General features: G+C 44.8%; 1 protein-coding gene across 1 annotated transcript; it reads left to right on the top strand.

Moving 5' to 3' along the window:
- The first annotated feature begins 1102 nt into the window (after positions 1–1102).
- Positions 1103–14145, top strand: LOC310865006 (complement C2). Its single transcript, XM_083773934.1, has 20 exons — positions 1103–1161; positions 1355–1452; positions 3463–3610; positions 4134–4319; positions 4683–4871; positions 5161–5259; positions 5485–5618; positions 5906–6044; positions 6772–6903; positions 7093–7197; positions 7345–7482; positions 7901–8007; positions 8164–8278; positions 10165–10187; positions 10395–10519; positions 11117–11190; positions 11687–11781; positions 12315–12447; positions 12927–12976; positions 13535–14145. Exons 1-20 carry the CDS (start codon positions 1122–1124, stop codon positions 13685–13687), a joined length of 2283 nt encoding a protein of 760 aa, XP_083630060.1. The 5' UTR covers positions 1103–1121; the 3' UTR covers positions 13688–14145.
- The last annotated feature ends 35 nt before the right edge of the window (positions 14146–14180 follow it).

The raw sequence follows: 14180 nt of genomic DNA on the forward strand, positions 1-14180 counted from the left end.
CCGTACTTGGCCCAGTTGATTCCGAAAAACCTTCTGCTGTCGCTGGGAGTCACGTTAGACCCGTCATTCATCATGATGCTGTCTTACACGTTGGCTCCGCCTCTCATGACGCTATATATACGGTCTGTCATGTTATTGGTCATGGTGTTGTCAGGCAGACTCATCTCACTGGTCGTGGCGAGCTGGAATCAACATCCTGTAGACACGGTTGGAACAAAATACAGTCTGAGTTTAATACAGATGAGTTTTAACACATTTCGACCAGATTCTATAAATGTCGAACTAAATCATGACAGTTTTCTGAAAACTCTATATGTTTCTATATCAGTGGTTCTCAAGCTATTTCATGTCAAGGACCCCAATCTCAAAATATGTTGTTCTAGGGGCCCCCGAACCCAGAACCAAAGATTTGAGTTAAAAATGTTTGACTCTGAAACAAAACTGGAGTTGAGAATATACTTTGTCCACCAAAACGAAACACAAATGCAGCCACAGTTTATATTAAGAAACCAACTTCTCAGAAAGTCAGAAAAAAAAGTGAAAGCGGGTGCTGTCCTACATTGCTCAACCCCTGGTGTCCCGTGCTGTTGCTGTGGTGCGTGCGTGCGTGTTAATGGGTAATCATTGGTCAAATCAAACAGCCTGTTGGTCAACATAGAGTAGACAGTATCATCAAGGACTATACGGTTGACACACAACGTTGTTCTCGTATAACTAACCAGGCAAGTTCACTGCTTTTTAAATCACACTTCTGTTTGCCACTATTTGACATCATGTAACATACAAATCTACATTATTCTGATACACAGATATAAGACAAAATACATTATTTATATTCCTTAATCAAATATTTATTTGACCATTGACGCTACCCCTGTAGCGTCAATGGTCAAATAAATATTTGACCATACATTCACAGAAAACCACCCAATGAACCGCATAACGTACCAGTAATTAGTTATTAACTGTTAAGTTTAACAGACTAATTTCTTAATGGCGATTAATGGATTAACAATGAACTATTAACATCCCTAATTCAATTTTTCTTTTTTTTGATGTGTCCTGATTTGAACTGTTTTTTTACTGTTTTTTTTTACAGAATGTCCTTTAAAAGTGTGCCGATGCTGTGTGTCCTGCTGTTGTTCAGCTCTGTTCTGCATGGTGAGTCTGTCTGTCTGTCTGTCTGTCTGTCTGTCTGTCTGTCTCTTTAATTCACTTCCCTTTTCAATGTTTTATTTTGGTCATCATTTTATGGGGGGGGGGGGGGGGGGGGGGAATAGAAAAAGACAGACAGGGAAAGAGATGCAGGCAAATACAAGTAGTAGTATTGATGCATCACGTTCTCTCCTGTCAGCTGACCAGCATGAGGAAGACTATGAGTATGATGATGAAGATCACATCAGCTGTCCCACCACAGAGAACATCAGAGGAGGAGCCGTCAGCTACTCACAGGTACTCACTAACAAGGAGGAGGAGGAGCCAACTCACAGGTACTCACTAACGAGAAGGAGGAGCCTACTCACAGGTACTCACTAACGAGGAGGAGGAGCCTACTCACAGGTACTCACTAACGAGGAGGCGGAGCCTACTCACAGGTACTCACTAACGAGGAGGAGCCTACTGAGGCCTAGTTCACACGTACCAAACACCAATCAAGCAAATGTTTGGTCGTTTTTTTGGGGCCACCACAATGCTTTTCCAATGGGAGTCACATGGTTTGACCAAACATTTTTGTTTGATGAGGGGGGAGGGGCAGAACACCATCAGCAATCAAACACAAATGTTTGATCAAACCATGTGACTCCCATTGGAAAAGCATTGTGGTGGCCCAAAAAACGACCAAACATTTGCTTGATTGGTGTTTGGTACGTGTGAATGAGGCCTGACATTTACTCACTAATGAGGAGGAGCCTACTCACAGGTACTCACTAACGAGGAGGAGGAGCCTACTCACAGGTACTCACTAACGAGGAGGAGGAGCCTACTCACAGGTACTCACTAACGAGGAGGAGGAGCCTACTCACAGGTACTCACTAACGAGGAGGAGGAGCCTACTCACAGGTACTCACTAACGAGGAGGCGGAGCTGAGCAGATGTTTGACACGTACTGACCAGATGTTTGACACGTACTGACCAGATGTTTGACATGTTCTGACCAGATGTTTGACATGTACTGACCAGATGTTTGACATGTACTGACCAGATGTTTGACACGTACTAACCAGATGTTTGACATGTACTGACCAGATGTTTGACATGTACTGACCAGATGTTTGACATGTACTGACCAGATGTTTGACACGTACTAACCAGATGTTTGACACGTACTAACCAGATGTTTGACATGTACTGAGCAGATGTTTGACACGTACTGACCAGATGTTTGACATGTACTGACCAGATGTTTGACACGTACTAACCAGATGTTTGACATGTACTGACCAGATGTTTGACACGTACTGACCAGATGTTTGACACGTACTAACCAGATGTTTGACATGTACTGACCAGATGTTTGACATGTACTAACCAGATGTTTGACATGTACTGACCAGATGTTTGACACGTACTGACCAGATGTTTGACACGTACTGACCAGATGTTTGACATGTACTGACCAGATGTTTGACACGTACTGACCAGATGTTTGACACGTACTGACCAGATGTTTGACATGTACTGACCAGATGTTTGACACGTACTGACCAGATGTTTGACATGTACTGACCAGATGTTTGACACGTACTGACCAGATGTTTGACACGTACTAACCAGATGTTTGACATGTACTGACCAGATGTTTGACATGTACTAACCAGATGTTTGACATGTACTGACCAGATGTTTGACACGTACTGACCAGATGTTTGACACGTACTGACCAGATGTTTGACATGTACTGACCAGATGTTTGACACGTACTGACCAGATGTTTGACACGTACTGACCAGATGTTTGACATGTACTGACCAGATGTTTGACACGTACTGACCAGATGTTTGACATGTACTGACCAGATGTTTGACATGTACTGACCAGATGTTTGACATGTACTGACCAGATGTTTGACACGTACTAACCAGATGTTTGACATGTACTAACCAGATGTTTGACACGTACTGACCAGATGTTTGACATGTACTAACCAGATGTTTGACATGTACTGACCAGATGTTTGACATGTACTGACCAGATGTTTGACACGTACTGACCAGATGTTTGACATGTACTGACCAGATGTTTGACATGTACTGACCAGATGTTTGACACGTACTGACCAGATGTTTGACATGTACTGACCAGATGTTTGACACGTACTGACCAGATGTTTGACATGTACTGACCAGATGTTTGACATGTACTGACCAGATGTTTGACATGTACTGACCAGATGTTTGACACGTACTGACCAGATGTTTGACATGTACTGACCAGATGTTTGATCATGTTTGTGGTCCAAAGGCAGGCGATCCGGGCAGCGTGCTGACCTATCGCTGTCCACCAGGGCTCTACCCTTACCCTGTCAGCCATAGGCTGTGCGGTGCCGAGGGGGCGTGGTCCACCATGAGATCAGCCAATGGCAGACCGGTATCCCGGGCCACGTGTAAAGGTAATGTTTCAGACGACGGTAGGAGGCGGGATTTATAAACATCCGATCTCTACACGGGCACACGACACATCGCAGGGTAACGCTTTGTGCAACGTGACCTTGTAGATCTGCTCATTTAGCCTTTTAATGTTTTGAAATTGAAAGTGGTTTCTAAAGTAATTCAGGGAATTTGGGAGTTCTCCCCGTGTCCCCTCGGGTAGGTACCCTCACATGTTGTCCTCGTCTCCCCTAGGGTAGGTACCCTCACATGTTCTCCCCGTCTCCCCTAGGGTAGGTACCCTCACATGTTCTCCCCGTCTCCCCTATAGGGTAGGTACCCTCACATGTTCTCTCCGTGTCCTCTAGGGTAGGTACCCTCACATGTTTCCCCCCCGTGTCCCCTAGGGTAGGTACCCTCACATGCTATCCCCGTGTCCCCTAGGGTAGGTACCCTCACATGTTATCCCAGTGTCCCCTAGGGGCACCTAGGTTAATGTCTCTGTCCATGTCTCTCTCTCTCTCTCTCTCTCTGTCTCTCTCTCAGACGTGCTGTGTCCAGGCCAGTTGCAGCTGGACAACGGGGACATGTCTCCCAGGGAGCAGTGGTTCCGTCCAGGCCAGATCCAGAGCTTCTCCTGCCTGGAGAGCTTCACCCTGTCTGGGTCAGCCCAGAGGAACTGCACCCTGTCTGGGCTGTGGAGCGGAACCACGCCACGCTGCGACAACCAGGGTGACTGGCTGGAGCAAGCATTCCTTTATTAACCCTAGAACACTAAACATGTGTGTTGTTACATCATCACTAAACACGGACTGTATATTTTACCCAATGTAATATATTCCACAAAAGATGTTTCTCATCAAAATATATTGAAATACAGCAATACATGGCAACTTGAGGTAATCTTCTTAATATTTCATCATGACTTTTCACAAAAAAGAATGGTCCAGTAAAAAAATAAAAAATAAATAAAAGAAAAGCCCATTGCCATTAAACGCTGGTCAAATTGACCCGAACACCTGCCTGTAGAACATGGAACCAAATGGACCCGTCAGAGTTAAATTAACCCCCCCCCCCTCCCCTCTCTCCATGCAGCTGATGACTGTGCGGACCCCGGGGTCCCTCCGGGGGCACACAGGTGGTCCCCGGGGGGCGGGGCCTCGCGGTTCCGGACAGGAGAGAGGGTGCGGTACCGCTGTGAGGCCGGCCTGGACCTGCTGGGCTCTGTTGAGAGGCGCTGTCTGGAGAGCCGGGAGTGGAGCGGTGCCAGCCCCCGGTGCCAGGGTAGGTACAACCCCAACGTGCCACCCTGCAGTGCCAGGTAGGTACCCCTCCCTGTGGTACCACCCTGCGGTGCCACCCTGCGATGCCAGGGTAGGTACCATCCCTCCATGCCACCCTGCGATACCACCCCACGGTGCCAGGGTATGTACTGTACCATCCAGGAGCCACGGGGGAGTTTTAACCTGCCATGGGTTAGTTTAAACAGGCAGCGCGGTGTTGTCGACCTAACGCCTGTCAGACTGTTAGTATAGGCCTATGTCTAACCGACGCATGTTTGTTTTGTCTGCAGCGCGCTACGTGTTCGACTCCCCTCACGCTGTCGCAGAGGCGATGGGAGGCTCTCTGTCTGGAGTGATGGACGTTCTGTCTCCACAGTTCAAGAAGGAAGGTGGGTTCAACCAGACACACAGTCACCCAGGGGGGGAAAGAATGTTTGTGCATTAACCCACAGTCACCCAGGGGGGGAAAGAATGTGTGTACATTAACATGACCTTTAGCTATTGAAAAATAGCAGATCTACAAGCTCATAGCACGGCAGCGAGTGCCGTGCCCCCCTCTGGAATGAGGGGGAACACGCTGACTTTTTAATCTTTCATCGTGCTCGTCCTCCTAGAGTCATTCGAGAGGACCATCCGCGTGTCCGACGACAGTCGCATGAACATCTTCGTCCTATTGGACACGTCGGGCAGCATCGGCGAGGAGGTCTTCAACGAGAGCCGAGACGCCACCGCCGAGCTCATCAGGAAGGTAAGTTGAGTAGGTCGCAGACTCGCGGAGACATACTTCCGGTCTCCGGGTCTCTTACGGGATTTTATTTCTCGATAATGACCTCCTGGCCGTCTGCCCTGCAGCTGCAGCACAGTTCCCTCGGAAAACAAGGGAAGTGTAGATCAAATAGATTCAATTCTCGGTCACTGCATCGCCTATTACTCGCGTCAAATGTTTTCAAAAACATTCTTGAGAGCAACGTTTAGTTGTAAATGAGACTGTGTGTTTGTTTACATGGCTGTCATGTTGGTGTGTGTGTGTTCCAGTTGGACAGCTATGAGGTCCAGATGAGGTTCCATGTGGTGTCATTCGCCTCCGAGGTCAAAGCAATCGTCCGCATCCAGGATCCATGGTCCAGCCAGGCTGACGACGTCATACAGGAGCTGATGGAGTTCGACTACAAAAGTAAGACAAGCATGTCGTCTGTATTCATTCATTCATTCGTTCATTCATGAATGAATGGATATTCATTCATTCATCCATCGAAAGCCAGTTATACCCTGGCATTGGTACATATCTTCATACGTCACTCTCAGAATCATGCAGCCAAGGCATATATGCATAAAACAACCCAAGTAATAGTATAGGCTACTACTCATCAACTTACAAATTACATATACATACCGGTATACAACTTATTATACATACATGTATATATCTAAGTTGTACTGTTTATATGAATATATGTACCTTTATGTTTCTGTCTCGGGTGGATTAAAGGTAATGCCTCTATGTATACATGTATGTAATCTGAAACCTACCACGTAACCACAGTATACTACTCATCAATTTACAAATGACATTATATTCTTACATAATAATATATATGTAAATTGTATTGTTTATATGAAGATATGTCAGTACCAATGCCAGTGTATAACTGGTTAATTACAATGTTTTACAGAGAGGCTGAATTTGAAAGTTCGTAGTTGGGATCGACAGTATACTTGCGCGCTCTGCTTGCGCACTAGTGTGCAAAGCGCAAGTAAGCACTCGACAGAGTGCAGTTCCAGTTGTTCTTGCTACAACTTGTACAGTACATATACTGTATACTCCCTCTCTGTGTCTTTCTCTCTCTCCTTCTCTCTGTCTCGAGACAATTAAATAAAAATGGAATCAAACTGAATTTCAGGTCACGGTCGTAAGACGGGCACCAATCTGTACGGCGCGTTGCAACACGTCTACGGGACGCTGGCCCTTCTGATGCAAGACGGCAAGAACCACTTCCACGACACACACAACGTCATCGTCATAGCAACGGATGGTAAGCAGAACGTCATCATCATAGAAACGGATGGTAAGCAGAACATCATCGTCATAGAAGTGTCTATAGGAGTGGTTAGCAACTTAGCACCGCTCAAAAACAGATGTATAAGCGACTTCACAGAAGCCGAAAGTCGCTTATAATAAGCACACATGGCAGCACAGTTTGTGATCTCTTCTTCTTCTCCAGGTTACTCCAACACAGGCCTGCAGCCCCAGGTTGCTCTGGCACGGATCAGACACCTCCTGGGCTACAGAAACACAACGCTGGACCACTCGGACGAGACTCTACTGGGTATTAATATTAATATGAATATGGCTCTACTGGGTATACACCAGTCGATGTATTGTATCGTCAACCATGTATGCGTTGTCGTATTGCTGTCAAAATGTATCGTTACAGCCCTATGTTAAAATGTATCGTTACACTCCCACTTCTCAGACGTGTACGTGTTTGGCGTCGGGGACAGCGTGAACAGAGCTACACTGAACGACATCGCCTCGAAGAAGAACGGCGAAGAGCACCTGTTTCTGATGGCATTGTACCGCCAGCTGGGAGAGGTCTTCAACAGCATGATCAGTACGTAGTTTTAAAATAATAATAATAACAACAGCAGCAACAGTAACTTTAACAGTAACAGTAATAAAAGTGTTATTAGTAAGCATGTTCAGATTGACTGGGAGAAAATTTCAATAACATGATCAGTAAGTAGGTTTATGCTGTCATTTACTTAGCATTGTAAACTGTTTCTAAATAGGCTATACACGTCTGCATGTTTTATAGTGCATGCACACGTTCACACTGGGCTATCTGATTGGTCTAGAAGTTGGGTGGGCGGTCCTCTTGGTTTTGCATGTTGCACAACTGAACCAGAGGAAGGTGGGGTCACTGCGAGCATGACGTTATCACCTTTCAGGGGATAAGGTCATCACATCACCTAAAAGGTGAGCTGCTTATCACCCAAAACTGGAGTATGAATGGGCTTTTATCGTGACAGGTGACGAGAGTGTGACGATGTGTGGCGTGGCCCAGGAGGACGTTTCTGAGGAACACTCGTTCAGCAAGGCGGCGCACACCCACCCCTGGCATGTTACCGTGACAACGGTAGGAGGCCACACCCTAAAAACTAAAAGAATGTTTGAGAACCACTGTTTCTATAGGTGTCTGGCCGCTAAACTCACTGGGATAATAACTCCAACGGTAAAACGTGTGTTTTTGGCGCTCTCTCTCTCCCTCTCCGTCTCTCTCTCTCTCTCTCAGGCTCACACCATGTGCGCGGGCTCCATCGTGAGTAAAAACTGGGTGCTGACGTCCGCTCACTGCTTCGCCAAAGACGCCAGCGACCTGTTGCCCGACGCAGTGGACGTACAACACGGTCAGTGCAACAATTTACAATTTATTATTATGTTTTATTGTTATTTCAGTAAGACGCCTGAGGGCGCTGGTGCTTTAATTGGCATGGGGGGTAAGATCTTAATTTTCGGGCCTGTTGAGAACTCTAGTTTTCGCCGGCTGCCGGGCGTGGCTGCACTAATAACTTTGGGGCAGGCCAGTCTGGAGTTATAATGGTCAGGTATCAGTGAAAAGAGAGACATCGAAGAGGAAGGATGGATGGGGAAGGATCAACATGTCATGGGGCTGGTGATCTTCCACCCCTACACAGTGTCTCTCTCTCTAGGCAATGGTAGAATCAGAGGGAAGGCGGTCATTAGAGCCCTGTACACTGTTTACTCGTCTCTAGCAGTGTTGTTATCGTCGACTAAAACTACCTTTTTCCACTGACAAAAACTAAATGAAAACTAAGCTATAATGACTAAAAATAAGACTACATATAGGCCTGTCGATTTTGTCAACAAATAAAAACTAGACTAAAATGTTAGGAAGGGACTAGTGGACAAGAGATCCAGTATAAGTTATTTTACACTTGGTTGCATGCCGAATAGCATGCAATAGCAGATCTACAAGCTCTACAAGTAGATCTGCAAGCAGATCTACTTGTAGCTATATTTTCAGGAGGTGTAAAATCAGCCATTACGACGGCATCAAGCATGTCAAAATATATTTTAGTCGACAAAAATCTAATGATATTTAATCAACTAAAACTATAGACTATAAACACAAAAACATTCCAAGTGAATGAAATGAAAACGTTTCAAGAGACGAATGACTAAAACTAAAATAGAAATTTGGTGATGGCAGAGTCCGAGGGAAGGTGATCATCCACCCTGTCATGTCACACTTTTTCCTAGTGTGAAGGTAGTGTGGGCCCAAAAATGGCACTGAACCAGCTAAAAAATAGTGAAAAGTACTGAAAACACAAGTCTTTTGATGAACAATCAATACGTTTTTATTCACCTTGCAGAGTTCACATGAAAGAGTCGTTCCAACAAACGGCATACAAAAAAGAAGTACTATATACAAATACAGCCCACTGGCCAGGTTGGCTCTATCAAGGTCTGCTCTGCTAGCCTGGTTAATAAACCAGACCGAATCAGCCGTTGGCAAAAATAAATTGCCTGCCGGCGGATTACGGTCTGGAGAGGCTCAATTGTACGCCCATTTCCTACACCAGAGAAATGGGGCGGCCAATCGGGACACGGTATGCAATATGGGCGGGCTTTGGTACAGTGACTTTCAATGCTTGAGACCTTTGACTGACAGTAGCTCTGACCAATTGCGTCAAAGAGAAAATGTTTCAACCCGCCCCCCCTGGAAATGAAATCCAAGCTGAGCCTCCCCAGACTAATATCCCGCGGTCCGTGCGATATTAGTCTGGTTTATTAACCAGGCTACTGCTCTGCACCCTGTGCAATCCTACATTGATTGCCCGGGCAGTGGCAGGTGCTCCTTATAATAATAATAATAAAACTTTATTTGTATATAAAGGCTAGGCCCCTCCCATGGACCAAACCAACCCTGGATTGATTCCACAATCATACCAGTATACCAGTGCATTCCCAATGTCCAGAGACATCACAATTCATAACATATCTTAGTGTCACATAATACTATAAATTATCCACATTATGATTAAAGAGTTCTCTAAACAAACCCTCCCACTGTTGGCATGTCCCCCACACCCCACAGTAGTTGCTCCCTTCAATGAAGTCAACAATCAATTATCAATCAACAAATACCCAATAAATAATGTCAAACAAAATTAATGTTCTGCTAATTCAAACTCTGTTGGTTAACTTCAGTCTCAGTGGCAGGGTGAACTGCCACACACCCGCTGTACTACACTAACTTGTCTATATCTAGGTGATGGTAGAGTGAAGGGGAAGGTGATCATCCACCCTCTGTACAACACTAACGTGTGTCTATATCTAGGTGATGGCAGAGTCAGAGGGAAGGTGATCATCCACCCGCTGTCCAACACTAACGTGTGTCTATATCTAGGTGATGGCAGAGTCAGAGGGAAGGTGATCATCCACCCTCTGTACAACACTAACGTGTGTCTATATCTAGGTGATGGCAGAGTCAGAGGGAAGGTGATCATCCACCCGCTGTACGACACCAGAGCTCTGCACGGCAGGAACGTCTCCGAGTTCTACGACTACGACGTAGCTCTGGTGCAGCTCGTCGGCGGCAGCATCACTCCGTCCAGGAAGGCACGGTGAGACCACGACTCAGCAGACCTACTGTTTTAGTGCAGGCCTATATTTCAGGCACTCGCTAGTCGTCAGGACCCAGCTTTCTACGTTTAGTTCAGGCTTCTGTTTGGGCACACCCCTAATGCCACAGGAACCCCAAGCTGTGTGTACTGTGCAGTTTACATGCAGCTGCACAGACAATGGTGACCAACAGAATGTATCACCATTCATTCATTAATTTATTCATTCATTCATGCATTCATTCATTCAATCATGTCAACTTTATATAAAATCCATAACATGCCATTAAGCGTCATCCTTGAGTCCGGGCTCCCTGACCAGAGCCTCCAATAAGGATACTAGTATCCTAGTATAAGTACATAAGTACGTATACATACTAGTATAAGTACACTCCTATCCAGAGTGACTTACAGAGTTACATGTGTGACATCTGACTACAGGCTGACAGCGTGTTACAGTACGTGACCTAAGAATGTAACTCTGGGGTTCGAGAGCCACTGGCCTAAACAACATGCACTCTAAATGTATTCAAACAACACACAAGTAATAAAATACTGTGTGTGTGTGTGTGTGTGTGTGTGTGTGTGTGTGCGCATCAGACCAATCTGTTTGCCGTGCACCGTTCCAGCCAACCGAGCTCTGAAAAAACTGAACCTAACATGTGACCAACACAGTAAGTATTTACGATACTCTAAGATCAGTGTTAGACAGCTCTGTATTGTGATAGTAAACATCACTGGAGAAATGAAAATGTAGGTTCTGTTTATTAAAGGGCTGGAGAGACTCCTGTTACTGAACAAACACTCTAGCAATGATTACTGTTACAATATAGAGCTATTTAACACTGTTAATGCACAAACACTCTAGCAATGATTACTGTTACAATATAGAGCTATTTAACACTGTTACTGAACACACTGCACTCTATAGCAATGATTACTGTCACAATATAGAGCTATTTAACACTGTTACTGAACACTCTATAGCAATGATTACTGTCACAATATAGAGCTATTTAACACTGTTACTGAACACACACTCTATACCAATGATTACTGTTACAATATAGAGCTATTAGCCTAGATATTTTAATGAAAAAGCTTTGGATTAAAAAACACTTACACTTACACTGCCTGTGTGTGTGTGTGTGTGTGTGTGCACGCGTGTAGAAGAGGAGTTATTGTCGCACAATCAGACTGCTGCCTTCTTTATCCATAAATCGCAGTCAAAGCATAAAAAAACTCACATCCACATCGGGAGTCAGGTGAGTCCATTCAATCCATTGTGTTAATCAATAACTGCTTTTCTCTTCTTCTTCATATAAATAATAATGATTTAATAAATAGAAAAAAATCCAAGAACCTTTCAGAAAGTGTTGTGAAAATAGCAGACCTACAAGCTCACAAGGTGTCACAATGTGACACATTGTGAGCTTGTAGATCTGTAATATAATATAATATTTCAATTCCTAGAAAAAAGGCATAAGTGCAATATTTGTATTTGAAAGGTTCAGTAATCTGGAAATCATAACTTCCAGATTACCAGATTATTAACACAAGTACGATCCACAAATACACATACTCCAGTCCAGTACTTCCATAGGGCAGGATGTGTGCAGAAGTACTCAAGTCTAGTAATGAAGTAAAAGTACTGTGTTCCAGAGAGCAGACTGTGTGCAGAAGTAATGAAGTAAAAGTATTTTGTTCCAGAAGCCAGGATGTGTGCAGAAGTAATTAAGTAAATGTACACTCAGACCATGAAGCGACCTACTGACACATGTGTGTGTGTGTGTTCCAGAGGCCAGGCTGTGTGCAGAAGGCCACTCAGACTCTGAAACGTCCTACTGACGTCACTCTAGAAGAATATGTTCCTCAGAGGTTCCTCTGCTCTGGAGGAACACCAGGACACCTCGATGACATCAGCTGTAAAGGTATGTATGATCCTATCATCTAACTCCATCTAACTCCATTATAACTTCATCTAACTCCATTATAACTCCATCTAACTCCATTATAACTCAATCTAACTCCATTATAACTTCATCTAACTCCATTATAACTGTCTAACTCCATCTAACTCCATCATAACTCCATCAGTGTAAAGGTAAAGACCCTATAAACATAACTACATCAGTCCATAACCGCGTATCTGGAGTTGGGCTGCAACTCCATCGTAACAATAATAACTAGGGCGGGGTGTAACGATATATTTTAACGGCGATATGATACGTATCACGATACATGGTTGACGATACGATACATGGACGAAATTGGTTCATGGCGCCGTCCTGAATGGGTTAAGTGAAATGTATTTCAAATGTTCCATACTATATTCTTTCGGATAAGTCTTTCTGAATGTTATTAGAATCCATTCTCTGTAACTCTCTCTTCTATGTTTTTAATCCTATAGGTGATTCTGGTGGTTCGCTGTTCCTTCAGAAAAGAAAGCGCTACTTCCAGGTCAGTAAATAACCCTCCATCACACCACAAACCAAACCAAAGCACTTTCGGTGCAAACCAACCGTTGATTTTGTGGAGTCTGGGGGCCCTATTTTGTGTCCCATACTGGGCGGGAACACCTGTTGCATTTTAAGCATTATGTTATACTTTAGCTATTGAAAAATAGCAGATCTACAAGCTCATAGCAAGGCACCGAGTGCCGCGCTACGAGCTTGTAGGTCTGCTATTTTTGAGAAATCGTGAAAATGTAGCGCAAATCTTTGAATATATCTATTCCTTCAGAGCGAACGTTTTTAACTCAAATCTTTGCTCCCTGGAACAACATATTTTCAGATGGGGGGGGGGGGGGGGGTCGGCGGCCAAATACAGATAATTTTGGGGGTTCTCGGCATGAAAATGTTTGAGAACCACTGACATAAAAACAAAGGGTTTTTCAGAAAACTGTCATGATTTAGAAGACATTTTGTAGAATCGTCCTCAGGTCTAAATGGGTCTTAAGTACCAGGTGTTATGACTTAAGTACCAGGTCTTATGACTTAACGAGCTGTCGCCCTGCAGGTTGGCGTAGTGACCTGGGGAACCACGGACGTGTGCGGAGGTGACGGACCCTCGCCAGACGCACGGGACTTCCACGTCAGTGTGTTCAGCCTGCTGCCCTGGTTAAAACAGCACCTCAGCGGGGATCTGGAGTTCCTACCCACTGTCAACTAACACCACCCCCTATGGTTAAAACAGCACCTCAGTGAGGATCTGGAGTTCCTACCCACTGTCAACTAACACCACCCCTTATGGTTAAAACAGCACCTCAGTGAGGATCTGGAGTTCCTACCCACTGTCAACTAACCCCACCCTATGGTTAAAACAGCACCTCAGCGGGATCTGCAGTTTCTGCCCACTGTCAACTAACACCACCCCTTATGGTTAAAACAGCACCTCAGTGAGGATCTGGAGTTCCTACCCACTGTCAACTAACACCACCCCTTATGGTTAAAACAGCACCTCAGCGGGGATCTGCAGTTTCTGCCCACTGTCAACTGACACCACCCTATGGTTAAAACAGCACCTCAGTGAGAGGATCTGCAGTTCCTGCCCACAGTGTCAACACCCTATGGTTAAAGATGAGCTATTTAGCTATTGAAAAAAAATTGCCCAAATGGAAAGATTGCCCAATTGCCCCGAGTTAAAAAAAACATTGATTGTTGTA

This window comes from Protomyctophum parallelum (assembly GCF_964188405.1).
Source record: "Protomyctophum parallelum genome assembly, chromosome: 9".
NCBI lineage: Eukaryota > Metazoa > Chordata > Actinopteri > Myctophiformes > Myctophidae > Protomyctophum > Protomyctophum parallelum.